This window comes from Ahaetulla prasina, chromosome 3 (assembly GCF_028640845.1).
Source record: "Ahaetulla prasina isolate Xishuangbanna chromosome 3, ASM2864084v1, whole genome shotgun sequence".
NCBI classification, from domain to species: domain Eukaryota; kingdom Metazoa; phylum Chordata; class Lepidosauria; order Squamata; family Colubridae; genus Ahaetulla; species Ahaetulla prasina.
Window position 1 is genome coordinate 223231930 of NC_080541.1, and position 19370 is coordinate 223251299.

A 19370-nucleotide genomic window follows, 5' to 3' on the forward strand; every position below is an offset into this window, starting at 1 on the left:
TCAAAATTTCTGCTACCAGTTCTCCAGAACCTGCTGAAACCCACCTCTGTGCTTGATACCGCTTGACACAATAAACAATACCTGAGTAAACAATAGCACTGAGCAGAAAGCAATGCCCCTGTCAGGGAACTACCAAGAATGCTCCCACCAAGAGAGCAAGCTGCTGGTTTACAAGCAGTGAGCAAACCCCACTCCTTTCTAGCCCTGGTGGTTGTATGCTGAGGACTACCTGTACCTGTACTCTATAGTTAAGAGTCTTCTAGAGTAGATTTAGCAATAAAGGCAAATATTTGTAGTTTAGGATTGAAATGAGGAGTTTTTGGAGCTTAGTCCTCAGTGGTCTCTGAGCTTAGTTGTTTTCTTGCAAACATTTCATTAGAATAGAATAGAATAGAATAGAATAGAATAGAATAGAATTTATTGGCCAAGTGTGATTGGACACACAAGGAATTTATTTTGGTGCATATGCTCTCAGTGTACATAAAAGAAAAAGAAAAAAATACCTTCATCAAGGTACAACATTTACAACACAAATGATGGTCATAGGGTACAATTTAACCCTTAATGATAGCAACAAAAAAGTTACAGTTATACAGTCATAAGTGGAAAGAGATTGGAGATGAAAACGATGAGAAGATTAATAGTAGTGTAGATTTAGTAAATAGTTTGACAGTGTTGAGGGAATTATTTGTTTAGCAGAGTGATGGCTTTCGGGGAAAAACTGTTCTTGTGTCTAGCTGTTCTGGTGTGCAATGCTCTATAGCGTCGTTTTGAGGGTAGGAGTTGAAACAGTTTGTGTCCAGGATGCGAGGGATCTGTAAATATTTTCACGGCCCTCTTCTTGATTCGTACAGTATACAGGTCCTCAATGGAAGGCAGGTTGGTAGCAATTATTTTTTCTGCAGTTCTAATTATCCTCTGAAGTCTGTGTCTTTCTTGTTGGGTTGCAGAACCGAACCAGATAGTTATAGAGGTGCAAATGACAGACTCAATAATTCCTCTGTAGAACTGGATCAGTAGCTTCTTGGGCAGTTTGAGCTTTCTGAGTTAGCGCAGAAAGAACAGTCTTTGTTCTTTTTTGATGATGTTTTTGATGTTAACTGTCCATTTTAGATCTTGCGATATGATAGAACCTAGAAATTTGAAGGTTTCTACTGTTGATACTGTGTTGTCGAGTATTGTGAGAGGTGGAAGTATGGAAGGGTTTCTCCTAAAGTCTACCACCATTTCTACAGTTTTGAGCGTGTTCAGTTCCAGATTGTTTCGGTTGCACCACAAGGCTAGTCGTTCGACCTCTCGTCTATATGCGGATTCGTCATCATCTCGAATGAGACCAATCACTGTTGTGTCATCTGCGAACGTCAGTAGCTTGACAGATGGATCATTGGAGATGCAGTCATTGGTATACAGAGAGAAGAGAAATGGGGAGAGCACACAGCCTTGGGGGGCCTGTGCTAATTGTACAGGTATTTGATGTGATCTTGCTTAGCTTCACCTGCTGCTTCCTGTTTGTTAGGAAGCTTGTGATCCACTTACAATTCTGTTCAAGTACTTGTAGCTGGTTTAGCTTAGTTAGTTTAAAGATACCTCTGCAGACCTAATAAGATCATCAGGACTAGCTAGATGTTATTTAGTTTGGGTAATAAGATGTCTGCTCCAGAGACCTCATAGTCCTTCTCCCCATACCCCTCCTCCTCTCCACAAACACCCCTCCCTTTTAGCACTGATGGTGTTACCTAGCTGGGTAATGAAATGTCTGCAGGAAAACAAATAAGCTCAGAGAGCACCAAGGACCCTACATTTCCTTTTCTGTCTGTCTCTGTTGTCACGTAAGACATCAATTCTGTCTCATTAATGATTGCCTGCCACAGGATAGAATTAATTTCCGGAAAATAGAGTAGGCAATTAATACTCCTTTTCAGTTGTTCTAGTTCAAAAAAGCTTAGGAAAAAAAAAATCCTCAGCAGTAATTTGGCAGCTGGATACTGCTTTGCCCCCCGTTAAGTTAAAACTAATGTACTCTCTTTATAGCCAGGATTGCTCAGATGACAGAAATTGAGGTCAAAAATGAAGATTTTTTTTACTGAATTACAATGGGCGCTGCAACATCTATTTAATTTGAATCCTCTCCTAGCTTTGCTACAATGCATACTCTTGATAAAGCTTTTATCGTTTTCTTTTAAGTTGGGCTCTGAGATCCAATGAGCAACAATCCAAAAAAGAAGAGCGTGCTGGCTGGGGAATTCTGGGAGTTGAAGTCCATGGGTCTTAAAGTTGCCAAAGTTGAGAAACACTGATATAGCCAGACCATAGGAGAGACCTCATTAAAGGATATCTGCTTTTCTGTCTAACAGACAACAAGTAGTCAAAATTGGCAATGCTCTATCAAATCCTGTTCCTGTCAAGAGTGGCGTTCCTCAAGGCAGCGTTCTTGGACCAACACTCTTCATACTATACATAAATGATCTTTGTAACCATATCTCAAGTAATTGTGTTCTCTTTGCTGACTATATCAAACTATTTAACACCACCGACAATACATCTACCATTCAAAAAGACCTTGATCATCTAACCGCTTGGTCTAAAACTTGGCAACTCCAAATCTCAATCAGCAAATGCTCAGTCTTACATATTGGAAAAAAGAACCCAAACACTAAGTACATACTAGATGGACATTACCTTACAGATGACCCCCATCCCGTTAAAGACCTTGGAGTTTTCATGTCAAATGATCTAAGTGCCAAAGCCCCCTGCAATTACATAGCAAAAAAGGCTCTAAGAGTTGTAAACCTAATCTTGTGTAGCTTCTTTTCCAAAAACACTACACTACTAACCAGAGCACATAAAACATTTGCTAGACCAATTCTAGAATACAGCTCGCCTGTCTGGAACCCTCACCACATTTCTGACATCAATACAATTGAACATGTCCAGAAATATTTTACAAGAAGAGTTCTTCACTCCTCTGAAAACAACAAAATACCTTATCCCACCAGACTTGAAATCCTAGGCTTAGAAAACTTAGAACTCCGTCGCCTTCGACAAGACATAAGTTTAACTCATAGAATCATCTATTATAATGTCCTTCCTGTTAAAGATTACTTCAGCTTTAATTGCAATAATACAAGAGCAGCCAATAGATTTAAACTTAATGTCAACCGCTTTAATCTAGATTGCAGAAAATATAACTTCTGTAACAGAATCATCAGTGCTTGGAACACTTTACCTGACTCTGTGGTCTCTTCCCATAATCCCAAAAGCTTTAACCAAAAACTTTCTACTATTGACCTCACCCCATTCCTAAGAGGACCATAAGGGGCGTGCATAAGAGCACAAACGTGCCTACCGTTCCTGTCCTATTGTTTTTCTTTTTTTCTTCATATATATATATATGCTTATATCTCCTTATATTTCCTCATATATATGTTTATATACTATATAATCTTTTTGTGTGATGCTTATATATATTGTTATGACAAAATAAATAAATAAAAAATAAAAGGATTGGGCTGGATTTGCTATCATTCATTTTCTTGATGGGAAAGTTAGGGCCTCCAGCATAGCTGACTTCCCTCTTCCATAACCTTCTGCATAGCATTGCAGCTAAGCTTCTGTCCCATTAAATCGGGCTATAAGCTGGGCTACCAGCCATATTCAGTTAACCTGAAACTGTCTGGTTTAATTTATGTCACAATTGGATGGTTTTATAAACCATTCTAATCAGTTTTACACCCAGGCTAGACCATTTTCTCCTTCCCTTCCGTCTCATTTCCCTCTCCTCCCCTTTCTTTTTTGTTGTTTCCCTTCCCTTCCCTTCCCTTCCCTTCCCTTCCCTTCCCTTCCCTTCCCTTCCCTTCCCTTCCCTCCTGTCTCCTTTCCCTCTCCTCTCCTTTCCTGTCCTTTCCTTTCTCCTTCCCTTCCCTTCCCTTCCCTTCCCTTTCCTTTCCTCTCCTCTCCTCTCCTCTCCTTTCCTCCTATTTTGCTCCCTTTCTTTTCTTTTCTTTCCTTTCTTTTCTTTTTTTCTTTTCTTTTCCTTTCCTTTCCTTTCCCTCCACCTTTTCCCCCCTTCCTTTCCTCTCCTCTCCTCCTCGACCAATGAACAAGAAAACCAATCAGCTGCTGAGAATTTAAATATAGCTTCAAACGAACAACCAATCACACAGTCAACTGACCACTGGCACCCGAGACGTTTATAAGCTAACAAAGTGGAACAGGACCAGAAAATCCTACTGATTATGTTACCTCGTCTGGTAACGAAACGTTCAGAAACAAAATTGAAGCAAGCTTGGAGAGCAAACCCCTGCCAAAACGGTGTTCTTTTTCCACACCGACTGTTCTGCTAGGGCCAGGGGTCTGCAAACTTGGCTCTTTTAAGACTTGTGGACTTAAAAGCTGGCTGAGGAACTCTGGGAGTTGAAGTCCACAAGTCTTAAAGAGCCAAGTTGGCAGACCCTGGCCTAGACTAAAAAAAAAAAAAAAGGAATGAACCAACGATTCAGAGGCACCTTGTCTTCCACTTTTGAAAGAAAGTCAACAAACCATCACCCCGTACGATCATGGCTTACGGAAACCGGGATATGAAGGACCAGCAGACCTGAGGTCCTTTCCTTACCATGTGTGGAAGGCGGATATTGGCAAGACTTTGGATAAGGGTCTGGCTCAGCCCTGAGAGCTCAAGGAAGAGGGCTTCGTTCTGCTCCTCTATCATCTTGTTCTCCTCTTCGATGTTCTTGAGGTTCTTCTCCATGCTGGAGATCTGTCGGATCAAAAGGAGAAGGGTTACAGGGGACGTGGTTACAGTTACTGTACAGGAGTGGCCAAAATTGTGGATGTCAGCGTTCCAGAAAAAAAACCCCCAACTCCAAGTAAAAACTCCGAAGCAAGCATCTTTCAAAGTTCTATTTACTAGGATAGGTAAACTGGCACATCTGGGAAAACCAGAATCTGAGAGGTTTGGGTTTTCCCTCAGTAAATCAAAACCCCCAAAACCATCCCCACTCAGGGGTGAAATCTAAATTTTTTTGCTGCCTATTCTGTGGGTGTGGCTTGGTGGGTGGGTGTGTCCTGTGACTGAGTGGGCGTGGCCAACTCAATGTCACTCACAGCCATGCCCACTCAGTCACAACCACCCCACCAAGCCACGGCCACAGAACCCAGTAGGGAAAAAAATTATTTTCCCTTTCCCTCGCCACCTGTTCTCCCTTCACCTAGGCCCCGGAGCCGCCACCTGCCTCAACAGGGTCAGGGAATGTACCATTCCCCAACTCCGGCCTTTCTCCGGAGCTGCCGCCCACTCACCACCCGCTCGCCGCCTGCTCGCCCTTCACCTTTGGTCAGGGGCCGGGGCCCAGGGACGCCCCATTTCCTGAGGCCCCGGAATCGCCCCCTGCTCGCCGCTTCCTCAACCAGGTCGTGGAATGCACCATTCCCCGACACCAGCCTTATACCGGAGCCGCCGCCCACTCTTCCTTTGCCACGTGGCATATACTTACTTTCTTCCAGTGGCTGCCTGCCAGGAAAGGCAAGCGTCCAAAAGTTACCAGAGTTGCTCTCCTTGAATATGCCGTTCTATGCGCCGGCTGCGCAAGCGCACACCCAACCTGCCGCTGATAAATAAATGAAATAAATGGTGTGCCCTTGCGCAGCCGGTGCATGGAACAAGCAGCAATGGCGGCGGCATATTCAAGGAGAGGGACTCCAGTAACTTTTGGATGTTTGCCTTTCCTGGCAGCCAGCAGCTGGAGGAAAGTACGTATACGCTCCGCGGCGAAGGAAGAGCGGGCGGCGGCTCCGGGACAAGGCTGGTGTCGGGGAAAGGTGCATTCCCCGACCCGGTTGAGGCAGGCGGCGAGCAGGGGGTGGCTCCAGGGTCTCAGGGGAATGAGGTATCCCTGGGCCCTGACAGAAGGCGAAGGGTGAACAGGCGGCGAGCAGGCAGCAAGTGGGTGAAGGAAAAGCGGGCGGTTGTTCCAGGGAAAGGCCGGAGTCGGGGAATGGTGCATTCCTTGACCCGGTTGGGGCAGGCGGCGGCTCCGTGGCCTCGGGGAATGGGCCCCGGCCACTGACCTAAGGGCGAGCAGGTGGCGAGCTGCCTTCCCAGTGTCCCGGTGTCCAGCTTGCGAAGGCTGGATTGCGGGCCATGGAGTGGTTCTGGGGCATGGCCAGCCAGTGATTGCTACCGGATCGGCGAACCAGAACCAATCTCCGCTACCTACTCGCCCGATCCGGTCCGACCCGGTAGCATTTCACCCCTGCCCTCACTCCACAGTCATTCACATGCTCCAATCGCCAATCGTCCCATCTCGAGACAGCACTCGGACCACTCCTACTCCAGATGCAGGATCGGCCTGACCTTGACCAACAGAAGGAATGCTATAATGTCTAAAGACAACCCCTCTACTAAATCCCCTCCTCCTACTTTCCCACACATGAGAAAGTGGCAGCACAGAAGCTCCCGGCCTAATATGGCTTCCAAAGCTGACAGTGGAAACCTTTTGGGAAAAGTGTATTTTTGAGGTTTGATGGCTAATAACACTACTTTTTTTGTTTTGGAGTTTCAAGAGAATCCTATTCCACTGCTGGATTGGCCTGGGAATAGCCCAGACCTTCACCCAATTGAAAATCTATGGAGCCGACTAAAGAAACTGGTTAGTCAGAAGCAAACCAGCAATAAACCCAGTTAATAGAAGCCATCATTCAATCTTGGTTTCACATGATAACAGCTGCAGAACTAAAAGACTTGGTTCACTCCATGGGAAGATGTTATAAGGCCGTAATTCATGCTAAAGGTTACCCAACGAAATATTAACTGACATGGTGATCATTTTTGCATATCTTATTTTTTCTGTGTGTTTCACTTTTCTTCTTTATATTGTAACTGCTATTCTAATATCAAATCCTTCATAAAATTCATTGCATTATATTCTTGATTAAATTATCTTTCCATTGATATATAATTTTATGGTACTACTCCAAAAAAAAAAAGTGGTGTTATTAGCTAGTTTTAGAAAATACACTTTTCCCAAAAGGTTTCCACAATTTTGGCCACTACTGTAGCTTTTGAAAGTTCTGGAACAATTTGCCCTATAGAAAGTCAGCTTCCCCTCTCCTAGAAGAATAAAATATCTTGAGGAATATTAAAAAGGCAGAATATTATATTTCCCCAAATGAGAAATGGAGAGACATGGTGGGGTTTTTTGGAGGCAGAAAGCAACCCCCACTTTCCTTAATAGACCACAGCAGATGTCAGCACTTAAGTGGTAAAGAGCTTATTGAAAGAAGACCAGTATCTAGATAGCTCTATTCATAAGCAAATACCCCTCACCCAAGATCCAAACCAGGACAAAGCCATTAATAGGAATTGTCCAACACCCTTTCAGAACATAAGCCTTTCATTGCATCATCCCACAGCAGCCCAAACTTCAACCAAACTTAGCTCAGACAAACATGACCCCTACATGGCCCCATGGGAGTCTGACAATAGCCAATAGAATGTTAAAGGACATGTTCTGACACAGGAACAGGAAACTCAAATACAAAGCCCAAAGAAGCTTTACCCTGGCTTGGTGGCTCAGTGGCTAAGACGCTGAGCTTGTCGATCAAGAAAGGTTGGCAGTTTGGCGGTTCGAATCCCTTGTATAGGTGTCCTGCATGAGCAGGGGGTTAGACTAGACGACCTCCAAGGTCTCTTCCAACTCTGTTACTGAAGCAGGGGTGGGATTTTACTGGTTCGGACCGATTTGGGTGAATTGGTTGCTCCGACGATCAGCTGGGCCTGCCTGCTTGCCTCTGTACTTTACTTACCTTTATCTTCGCAGCTGGTTAGCGCGGCAGAGCAGATTGCGGTGCCTCAGCTGTTTTAATTCCCTAGCACTAACGCGGAAGGTGATTTTTCGTTCAACTGCGCATGAGCGCGTAGCGAAGCGCACGATCACTGAACTGGCTGTTAAACCGGAAGGATCCCACCACTGCAAAGAAGGTGTAAACCCTCCCCTCTCTCAACTCCATTTTGTCAGCCACACCAGAACCGCAAGCCCATGTGGTTCTGTTTCATCATTAAACCATCTTTCCAATCAGCCTCCATGTTTCCTCCTAGTATCTTCCTCCCAGCTTGGAACTGAACCAAAGGGACATCTCTTCCCATGACCCCAAAGATGAATGTCTGTGGAGATTCTCAGTACCCCAAATGGGCTTTTTTTTTTTTTTAAAGGCAACTGGACTTTGTTTTTCTCTGAAGACTTTTCGCTTGTCAAACGGGTGTGGAATTTTCTTAGAATTGTTGAAAGGACCATATTGGGGATCGGCGGTGTCGTATCCCTCCCCCTCAGTTATTTATTTATTTATTTATTTTATTTGCATTTATATCCCGCTCTTCTCCGAAGACTCAGGGCGGCTTACACTATATCAAGCAATAGTCTTCATTCATTTGTATATTATATACAAAGTCAACTTATTGCCCCCAACAATCTGGGTCCTCATTTTACCTACCTTATAAAGGATGGAAGGCTGAGTCAACCTTGGGCCTGGTGGGACTTGAACCTGCAGTAATTGCAAGCAGCTGCTGTTAATAACAGGCTGTCTTAGCAGTCTGAGCCACCAGAGGCCCCTTTTGAGGCAGAATTGTTCAGTCTTAATGTAGATGGCCTCTTTGATCCCTCTTTCACACTCATTTGCACTATTCAGGTGACCCGGAGGGCTCAGACAAACCTCCGAGTGGCCTTAAGGACTCTCAGAGTGCGTACTAACGAACAGATGGCTGCAAGGAATGTAAATCCTCCCATTCGCCAACGTTCTGTCAGAACTGAAGAAGCTTCTCGGATGAGAAGCGAAACGACTTCAAGGAAAAACAGTCACGTTGAAAAAAAGCACCTTTGGGACAACCATGAACTGGATGACTGAGAGTCTATGCCGCAGACGTAGAGCAATTTATGGTATAGGGACTTCAACTCCCAGAATTCCCCAGCCGGCCATTCTGGCTGGTGAATTCTGGGAGTTGAAGTCCATCCATTGTAATGTTGCTAAGGTTGGGAAAATATACTGCTCTAGAGTTTAAAACCCCCTTTCAGCTACTTTTTTCTTCTCACCATTCTTCTCGCCTGTGTTTTGTTGGTTCATCACAACGACGACATGCAAACGTACCTGCGACTGCAGCTTCACCATCGCTGCCTCCATCTCGGTGTTGGATTCATTCAGCTCACTGATTTCTTTGTTTAACTGTTTGATTTCTTCGTCGTTTTCTAGAACTTGAAGACACAAGAGGAGGGAAGAAAAATGGAATCATCCCAGTCAGGGGTGAAATGCTACCGGTTCGTACCGGTTCAGGCAAACTGGTAGTGGCAGGTGGTTTGGCGAACCAGTAGCGGCGGCAGTGCAAATCTCTGCCTACCCACCTGGACGTCATTACTTCCTGGTTTTAACGACGTCCGGGCGGGTAGGCAGAGATTCGCATTGCCGCCGCTACCGGTTCACCTGTTTTTGACCAGCTGCGCATGCGCAGAAGGCTTTGCGCATGTGCAGCGGGTCCAAAATCGCATGAGACGTGTGCACGGAGCATGGACTTCTGAACCAGTACGGAAGGTAAGTAGATTTCAACCCCTGATCCCGGTGATAACGATAACAAGTTCAGGTTTTTTTTCAAACCCAGCCCCAATATATATTCAAATGTTCAAATAACATTTCCCAATTTGTTATTGGGAAATTATGATGAATCATGACAGGCAACAAATTAAACTCATCAGCCCCAACCAATTAGGTTGGCCAATACACATAGTCCTTGATGTACGACCACAACTGAGCCCATAATTTCTGTTGCTAAGTGAGTTTTGCCTCATGTTATTGTTTTTGCCACAGTTGAGTCGCTGCATTTGTTAAGTGAATCCTGCTGTTGTTAAGTGAATCTGGCTTCCCCCATTGACTCTGCTTGCCGGCTGAGAAAGTCACAAATGGTGATCATATGATCCAGGAGCAATGCAAAATGTCATAAATACATGCCAGTTTGCCGAGTGTCCGAATTTTGATCACGTGACTAGGCGGATGGTGCAGCAGTCGTAAGTGTGAACACTTGGTCGTAAATCATTTTTTTCAGTGCGGCTGAAACTTCAAACGGTCACTTTCGCCGTGAGCTGAAAATGCATTTATTTATTCAAGCGGGACTGGCTTAAAAAGTTTTATTAAATTTTAATTGGGGTTTTTTATGCATTTTAGGGTTTTAAATTGTTTTAAATTTCGGCCATTTATGTAATATGCTTGGTTTTAAGTTTTGTTTTAATGTGTATATTGTGGGGTTTTTATTATTTGGCTGTACACCGCCCTGAGTCCTTCGGGAGAAGGGCGGTATAAAAATCTAATAAAATAAAATAAATAAAATAAAATAAATACTAAATGAATGCTGTCAGTAGAGAATTACCTGTAGGTACAGGTAGTCCTTGCTTAATGACTGGTTGCCTAGCAACCATTTGAAGTAAAGATGGTGTCCTCAAACGTTACTGGCGATATAATGGTTGCCAAGCAACAAAATGCAAGGAGGGGGTGGAGCCATCGGAACGTTGGTTCCGATGGCTCCACCCCCTCCTTGCATTTTGGTGCTTGGCAACCATTTTGTATTTACAACTCTTTGTGGCATCCTGCCGTCACATGACCAGAATTTTGGATGGGGTTTTTTTTGTGTGTGCCAGGTTTCAGTGTTCTGGTTTCTGGCAAACCCCCACTCATTAGGTATAATGGCTTCATTTAGTGACCGTCTTCTTCATTTAACGACCGTTGCAGAAAAGGTTGTAAAATCTGGCGTGGTTATAGGGCGATCCATTTAATGACTGCCATGATGTACAGCCGTAATTATAAATTATAAAATTAATAATTCTAAAATTACACTCAAGGAAAACAGCTCAAAAATGGTAGCAAATAGAGAACTACGGCTATTTCTGATAAAAAATAGTTTTCCTGGACAAAACTTCCTTTCAAAGATCATACATTTTGTTGATATATTAGAGAGATTGGAAAGAGAAGCAGAATCTGTTCATAACCGCGAGGGACATCCAAAACGCAAAGAATATCTTGCTGGAATTGTAGTGCACTTTTTAAGCAAATTAAGTAGTTCCACTTCAATTTCCGTGGGTCATCCTGATCAGAGAATAATATTAATATGGCGGAAAGATACAATGTATATAAAACAAAGTTACATGGACTGATGATGTTACCTAGTTGGGTAATGAAATGTCTGCAGGAAAATAACCAAGCTCACAGAAAGCACCGAGCACGCCATTGTTAAATTGCTTTACCCCCAAATTACGAAATTAGCCAAATAATAAATCGGATTATTTTACCATCGCTGGTCTTGAATTTAGTGTTGAGAATATCATCCCCTGAGATTTTCCCTTTCTTTCCAGCAAAAGTAGCTCTTGGACACCCCGATAAGCTGAAAGAAAAATGAAAAAAATAAATAAATTAGAACTTACATAAGGACCTGAAACCAAACAATACTTCAAGTTGAATTGACATGATGCAAGTAAAACTTGTCTTAACTTTTTCTCCTTCCTTCCTTCCTTTTTTCCTCCCTCCCTCCCTCCCTCCCTCAGTCCCTTTCCCTCCCACCCTTGGTCCTTTCCTTCTTTTTCCCCTTCCTTCCTTCCTCCCTCCCTCCCTCCCTCCCTCTCTCCTTCCCTTAGTCCCTTCCCCTCCCTCCCTTGCTTCTTTTCTCCTTTTTCTCCTTCCTTCCTTCCTCCCTCCCTCCCTCCCCCTTGCTCCTTCCTTTCCTTTTCTCCTTCCTTCCTCCTCCCTTAGCCCCTTCCCCTGCTTCCCTTGCTCCTTTCCTCCTTTTTCTCCTTCCTTCCTCTCTCCCCCTTGCTCCTTCCTTTCCTTTTCTCCTTCCTTCCTCCTCCCTTAGCCCCTTCCCCTGCTTCCCTTGCTCCTTTCCTCCTTTTTCTCCTTCCTTCCTCTCTCCCCACTTTCTCCTTTCTTCCTTTTCTCCTTCCTTCTTCCCTCCCTCCTTCCCTTAGTTCCTTCCCCTCCCTCCCTTGCTCCTTTCCTCCTTTTTCCCCTTCCTTCCTTCCACTCTCCCCCCTTGCTCCTTCCTCCCTCCCTCCCTCCCGGCAGCACACCACAAATAAAACAGAAGATATGAAAATGGCAATTAGAAATATAAAAGTCACATTAATGTGGGTAGTTAAATCTAATTCCTTACAATAATCCAGAAGACGTTTGTTATTGACGTTCATTAATATTAAATCTGGCATAGCTCGGTGAATTCATTACATGATCATTGATTGGGTAGATTGATTCAGGAAGTAAGTATTAGGACTGGAACAGTTTTAAATCCCAGAATATTGCTAATTGCTGAAGGCAAGTATCAATTAGGTAGGGAGATGCTTTTACTCTACGGATAGTCATTGACCTGCAACCAGAAGTTCTGTGGCTGAGCAAGGCAGTCATTAAGTGAGTTTATGACCTTTCCCCCCACAGTTGTTAAGAAAATCACTCCAGTTGTTAAATGAATCATGCAGTCATTAATCTAACCGGGCATCCCCCATTGACTTTGCTTGTCAGAAGTCAGCTGGGAAGGTTGCACAAAAGGTGATCATGTGACCCCGGGACATTGCAAGCATTGTAATCCTCGACTTACGACCACAAATGAACCCAATAATTTCTGTTCTTAAGTGAGTTTTGGCCCCAGGTTGACTCAGCCTTCCATCCTTCCGAGGTTGGTAAAATGAGGAACCCAGATTGTTGGGGGCAATATGCAAATAATGCTTACATTGTAAACTGCCCAGAGAATGCAGTAAAGCTCTATATAAAATTAAATCCTATTGCTATTGTCTGTGAAACACCAATTGGTAATATTTGGTCAATATTGCACCCAACTATTGTCTTTGCTATGTCTATCTCAATCAGCCAGAATAGAGCTGGAAGGATCATGGAGGTTTTCTAGTCTAACCCCCTGTTCAAGCAGGAGACCCTATACCATTTCAGACAGGTGGCCGTCCTGGCTGTTCTTAAAAGCCTCCGGTGATGAAGCACCACAACTTTATCTGGTGGCAAGCTGTTCCATTGGTTAATTGTCCTCACTGTTAGGAAGTTTCTCCTTAATTCCAGATTGCTTCTCTCCTTGATTAGTTTCCATCCATTGTTTCTTGTCCTGCCTTTAGTTGCTTTGGGAAATAAATTGACCCCCCCTCTTCTTTATGGTAGCCCCTCAAATACTGAAAGACTGCTATCACGTAACTCCAAATCCTCCTTTTCATTAAATTGGACATAACCAATTCCTGCAACTATTTTTCATATGTTTTAGCCTCCAGTCCCCTAATCATCTTTGTTGCTCTTCTCTGCACTTGAAGAAAACTTAAAGAAAGTATGCTTGAAACTACGCGCATTTTCAAACAAAATATATTTGCCTTCTTTGAGAGAAGAAAGATTGATTTCTCTAATTTCTGCTTTTTATTATTTCTTTCTCCTTTGTCGGGGAGGAAAATTAGAAAACGAAAACATCTATTTTATGTTCGATGTAAATTTGTTTCTCATCTTCTCCCTCGGGTTTATAAGCAGTATTTTTTTATACATCCATTAGAAATCCATTATGATTTGAACAGCCTTGCGTTTGGGTAAGAATTTATATATTAGAGGAGCTCAGTTGCAGATTGGCCCATAAAAAAGATACAATCAGACAACTTGATCATAAAATGAAGTTTTTTAATGGAAATAAATACTTGATGCCTCCTAAACTTGGATTCTGGAACTTGCTATATAGATAGTCCTTGTCTTACAACAGTTCATTTAGTGACTGTTCAAAGTTACAACAGCACTGAAAAAAATGTGAATTACGACCATTTTTCACAGTTACGACCCCTGCAGCATCGCCATACACATGTGATCAAAATTCAGAGGCTTGGCAGCTGGTTCGTATTTATGACGGTTGCAGTGTCCCATTATCCCCTTTTCTGTCCTTCTGACAAGCAAAGTCAATTGGGGAAGCCAGATTCATTTAACAACCGTGTTCCTAACTGCAGTGATTCACTTAACAACTCTGGCAAAACAAGGCCGTAAAATGGGGCAAAGCTCACTTAACAAATGTTTCACTTCACAACAGAAATTTTGGGCTCAGTTGTAGTTGTATGTCGAGGACTACCTGTTGTGGTCCATCAGCAGCCTGCGAAGCTGGCAACGGATTCGGACAGCGATGAGGCTGAGGTGAGGCCAGGGCCATCGGGAAGTGAGGTGCAGACTCCAAAGCCTCCAGAAACTGATAGTAGTAGAGGCAGAGGAACAGGAGGAGCCTGTTCCTAATGCACACATGAGAAGAGCTGCCAGAAGGCAAGAGCAGCTCAAGCAAAGAGGACAACTCGGGAGTAAGGCCAAGAGATGATTGGCCCCTCCCATAAGGCTTAAAAGACCAGCAACGGTGTTTCAGCTTTGCCGGAAAACAACGTTGGTAGGTCTTCTGCTTTGTGTACGTCTTTGTTTTTGTGGCTTCTGGATATTTGCCAGGAAGGGCCTTTGGCAGTTTGCCTAATTGGACTGAGATTTGTGCGATAACTGAGGAATTTGTGTTGGGAGGCATTTGTTTTACTTTGAGTTGAACGATGCTGGGAATGAAGTAATTCCCAGCTGTTCGAATAAAGTTTGTTTTTCCACGGACTAAGTTTATTACTACCCACTTGGGCCTGGGTCACAACACCTGTATTCCATTGTAAAGATTTTATTTATTTTATTTATTTAATTTGTCACATGAAATAACTATACAATATATAAGTATATATACGAGTATGTAATAACTAAATTAATTGGATATAACAAAAGGAAACAATAGGACAGGAACGGTAGGCACTCTTGTGCTCTTATGCACGCCCCTTACAGACCTCTTAGGAATGGGGTGAGGTCAATAGTAGACAGTTTTTGGTTGAAGTCCTTGATTTAAGTCCTTGATTTAAAGTCCTTGACTTAAAACAACCACAATTGGAACCAAAATTTTCATTGCTAAGCATGGCGGGGGTTAAGTGAGTCATGCCTGCCACCGTTTGTTAAGCAAATCACTGCAGTTGTTAAGCGAATCTTGCGGTCGTTATCCAAACAGCCAGCTGGGAAGGTCACCAATGGTTCTGATTGGTGACTCTGGGATGCTCTGTCATAAATATAGGCCAGTGGCCAAGCGCCTGAATTTTGATCATGTGACTGTGAGGATGCTGAAACGGTCGCAAGTATGAGGACCTGACACAAGTCATTTTTTTAAAATGCCCATCTAACTTGGAACGGTTGCTAAAGGAACGGTTGTAAGCTGAGAACTTACTTGCATCTCTCAGGACTTAAATTTGAGTGTTTCATAAGATACTATAATTAAGAACAATTCTAACCAGCATTCACCATGCAGGTAGTCCTCGACGTACCACAGTTCTTTAAGTGACCTTTCAGAGTTACAATGGTACTGAAAAAAGGGACTCATGACCGTTTTTCACACTTACGACCATTGCAGCATCTCCACGGTCACGTGATCCAGATTCAGACACTTGGCAACGGACTCATATTTACGACGATTGCAGTGTCCTAGGGTTATCTGATCATCTATTGCAGGGGTCTCCAACCTTGGTCACTTTAAGACTTGTGGACTTCAACAAAGCTGGCTGAGGAACTCTGGGAATTGTAGCCCACAAGTCTTTAAGTGACCAAGGTTGGAGACCCTTGATCTATTGCAAACTTCCAACCAGCAAAGTCAATGGGGAAGCCGGATTCACTTAACAACCGTACAGCTAGCATAATATCTCGACGTACCACAGTTCTTTAAGTGACCCTTCAGAGTTACAATGGTACTGAAAAAAGGGACTCATGACCGTTTTTCACCCTTACGACCAAATCTCATAAAATGGAGTTTAAGAACTGTCTGTTGTGGCCTTTTCGACTGCCAGCCCCTCGGGGTCAGGATCAAGGCAACCTGAGAGCTCCGAGGGGGAAGAGGGAATGGAACTGTAAGAGAGAGAGAGAGAGAGAGAGAGAGAGATGGAGAGAGAGATGGAGAGAGAGAGAGAGAGAGAGGTGGAGCCTGGGCTATCTGTCAGCCCTCAGACAGAGAGTCAACAGCCCCCAGGGCTGGAGGTGGCTGATGAGGAAGAGGAGGAACAACTGGGTCCAGGGCCTGACGCGTGGATGCATAGAAGGCAGAGGAGAGGAGAACAGTGGAAATCTATGGGCCGGTCCTCAGGACGGAAAATCACTACTGCTAGCGAAGCCTCACCCTAGCTCTGGGGATAAAAGGCGGGGGGCGGAGATGAATAGGTGTGGCAGACAACTATTCATCTCCCTGCCGGATGAACTTGTTAGCCTGCTGTGAGAGAGAGAGTGAGACTTTTTGTCGCTCCTAATAAAGCCAACATTTATTTAACTATAGAGTGTTTGTTGTATTTGGGAGCCGGGTCAGAAGCACTTTCTTGCTTAGTCACAGAAATTACGGGCTCAGTTGTGGTCGTAAGGTGAGGAATACCTGTCTTAAAAATTGGCAAAAAGAGGATTTTTAACCTTTAGAGAGAAAAGCGTCATGCTGGATACTTGAAATTTACCTTCTGTGAGTGAGGAAGCTTCCATTGGCGTGACCTGAACCGTCGCAGCCCGGAGTTGGGCAGGTCGGACCCTCGTTCTTGAGCGACTTCCATGAAAAGGTGGAGCCGTTGAGAGAGCCTTCCTTCTGCCTCCGGGCTGCAAGGGGACAACCTGAGGCACTGCGATGGGAGGCGTATTTGCCACTGATGTGTCCGAGTCCAACACAGCCAGGAACGGGGCACCTGGAGAACGACAAAGGAGTCATGAAGGATGGAAGGAAGCGCAGAATTGGAACCCCTCACCCTTCCCATCTTTATGCCTGGAGACCAGAGGTGGGTTTCAGCAGGTTCTGACCAGTTCTGGAGAACCGGTAGCGGGAATTTTGAGTAGTTCGGAGAACCGGTAGTAAAAATTCTGACTGGCCCCTCCCCCATCTATTCTCTGCCTCCCGAGTCCCAGTTGATCGGGAGGAATTGGGGATTTTGCAGTATCCTTCCCATGGAGTGGGGAGGGAATGGAGATTTTACGGTATCCTTCCCCTGGATTGGAGTGGGAATGGAGATTTTGCAGTATCCTTCCCCTGCCACGCCCACCCAGCCATGCCACGCCCACTCAGCCATGCCACGCCCACCCAGCCATGCCACACCCACCAAGCCACACCCACAGAACCATTAGTACAAATTTTTGAAGACCACCATTGGCTGATTCCCTCAGATGTGGTAGAATTAGAGGCAACCAACTCATATGTGTGAGGGGTTGCAGTATCGGGGGGTCAACGTGATCCCTTTTTTTTTTTTTTTTTTTACATTTATACCCCGCCCTTCTCCGAAGACTCAGGGCGGCTTACAGTGTATAAGGCAATAGAATAGAATTTTTATTGGCCAAGTGTGATTGGACACACAAGGAATTTGTCTTGGTGCATATGCTCTCAGTGTACATAAAAGAAAAGATACGTTCATCAAGGTACAACATTTACAACACAATTGATAATCAATATATCAATATAAATCATAAGGATTGCCAGCAACAAGTTATAGTCATACAGTCATAAGTGGAAAGAGATTGGTGATGGGAACTATGAGACGATTAATAGTAGTGCAGATTCAGTAAATAGTCTGACAGTGTTGAGGGAATTATTTGTTTAGCAGAGTGATGGCCTTCGGAAAAAACTGTTCTTGTGTCTAGTTGTTCTGGTGTGCAGTGCTCTATAGCGCTTTGAGGGTAGGAGTTGAAACAGTTTATGTCCAGGATGCGAGGGATCTGCAAATATTTTCACGGCCCTCTTCTTGATTCGTGCAGTATACAGGTCCTCATTCTTTTTGTATATTTTTACAAAGTCAACTTATTGCCCCCCCAACAATCTGGGTCCTCATTTTACCTACCTTATAAAGGATGGAAGGCTGAGTCAACCTTGGGCCGGGCTTGAACCTGCAGTAATTGCAGGCTTTGTGTTCTTAATAACAGGCTTTTACCAGCCTGAGCTATCCGGCCCCTGGATAGCTTTTGTGTGAGTGTCCTCGACTTAACAACCATAATTGAGCCTAACATTTCTTTGACGAAGGGAAACATTTGCTCCCCCCCAACATTTTACCAACTTTCTTGCCACTGCCATCAAATGCATCACTGCAGTTGTTAGCAACACGGTCGTTCAGTCAATCGGCTTCTCCCCACCTGCCCCATCCCCGCCATTGACTTTGCTCATCGGAAAGTCACAAAAGGGGATCACATGACCCCCCCCCCCCGGACACTGCAACTGTCATAAATATAAGTCAGCGGCCAAGCAAGGGCCTCTGTGGCTCAGACTGGTAAGTCTGTCTGTTATTAACACAGCTACTTGCAATTATTGCAGGTTCTAGTCCCACCAGGCCCAAGGTTGACTCAGCCTTCCATCCTTTATAAGGTAGGTAAAATGAGGACCCAGATTGTTGGGGGCAATAAGTTGACTTTGTATATAAATATACAAATAGGATGAAGACTATCGCTAACATAGTGTAAGCTGCCCTGAGTCTTCGGAGAAGGGCGGGATATAAATGCAAATAAAAACAAAAAAAAGCATCTGAATTTTGATCACGTAGCCATGGAAATGCTGCAAACAGTCCCAAGTGTGAAAAACGGCCCTAGGTCACTTCTTTCAATGCTATTGTGACTTTGAATCAGGGGTGAAATGCTCCCGGTTTGGACCGGATCACCCGATCCGGTAGCGATGGCGGCCGTTGGTTCGGAGAACCGGTAGCAAAAATCACTGCCTCCCCCCCCATGTCCAACTGAGCCGCGCGATCATCAGAGGTTTTTTTTTGTTTTACATTTATACCCCGCCCTTCTCCGAAGACTCAGGGCGGCTTACAGTGTATAAGGCAATAGAATAGAATTTTTATTGGCCAAGTGTGATTGGACACACAAGGAATTTGTCTTGGTGCATATGCTCTCAGTGTACATAAAAGAAAAGATACGTTCATCAAGGTACAACATTTACAACACAATTGATAATCAATATATCAATATAAATCATAAGGATTGCCAGCAACAAGTTATAGTCATACAGTCATAAGTGGAAAGAGATTGGTGATGGGAACTATGAGACGATTAATAGTAGTGCAGATTCAGTAAATAGTCTGACAGTGTTGAGGGAATTATTTGTTTAGCAGAGTGATGGCCTTCGGGAAAAAACTGTTCTTGTGTCTAGTTGTTCTGGTGTGCAGTGCTCTATAGCGTCGTTTTGAGGGTAGGAGTTGAAACAGTTTATGTCCAGGATGCGAGGGATCTGCAAATATTTTCACGGCCCTCTTCTTGATTCGTGCAGTATACAGGTCCTCATTCTTTTTGTATATTTTTACAAAGTCAACTTATTGCCCCCC

General features: G+C 44.1%; 1 protein-coding gene across 1 annotated transcript in view; it reads right to left on the minus strand.

Moving 5' to 3' along the window:
* Window positions 1-19370, minus strand: part of MYT1 (myelin transcription factor 1) — a 196453-nt gene that overhangs the window by 10154 nt on the left and 166929 nt on the right. Inside the window, exons 19-22 of the mRNA XM_058176713.1 lie at window positions 16536-16757; window positions 11322-11413; window positions 9139-9242; window positions 4613-4756 (exon numbers count right to left, since the gene is read on the minus strand). Of these exons, the coding sequence (XP_058032696.1) occupies window positions 4613-4756; window positions 9139-9242; window positions 11322-11413; window positions 16536-16757 (562 nt within the window). The remainder of the gene's footprint in view (window positions 1-4612; window positions 4757-9138; window positions 9243-11321; window positions 11414-16535; window positions 16758-19370) is intronic.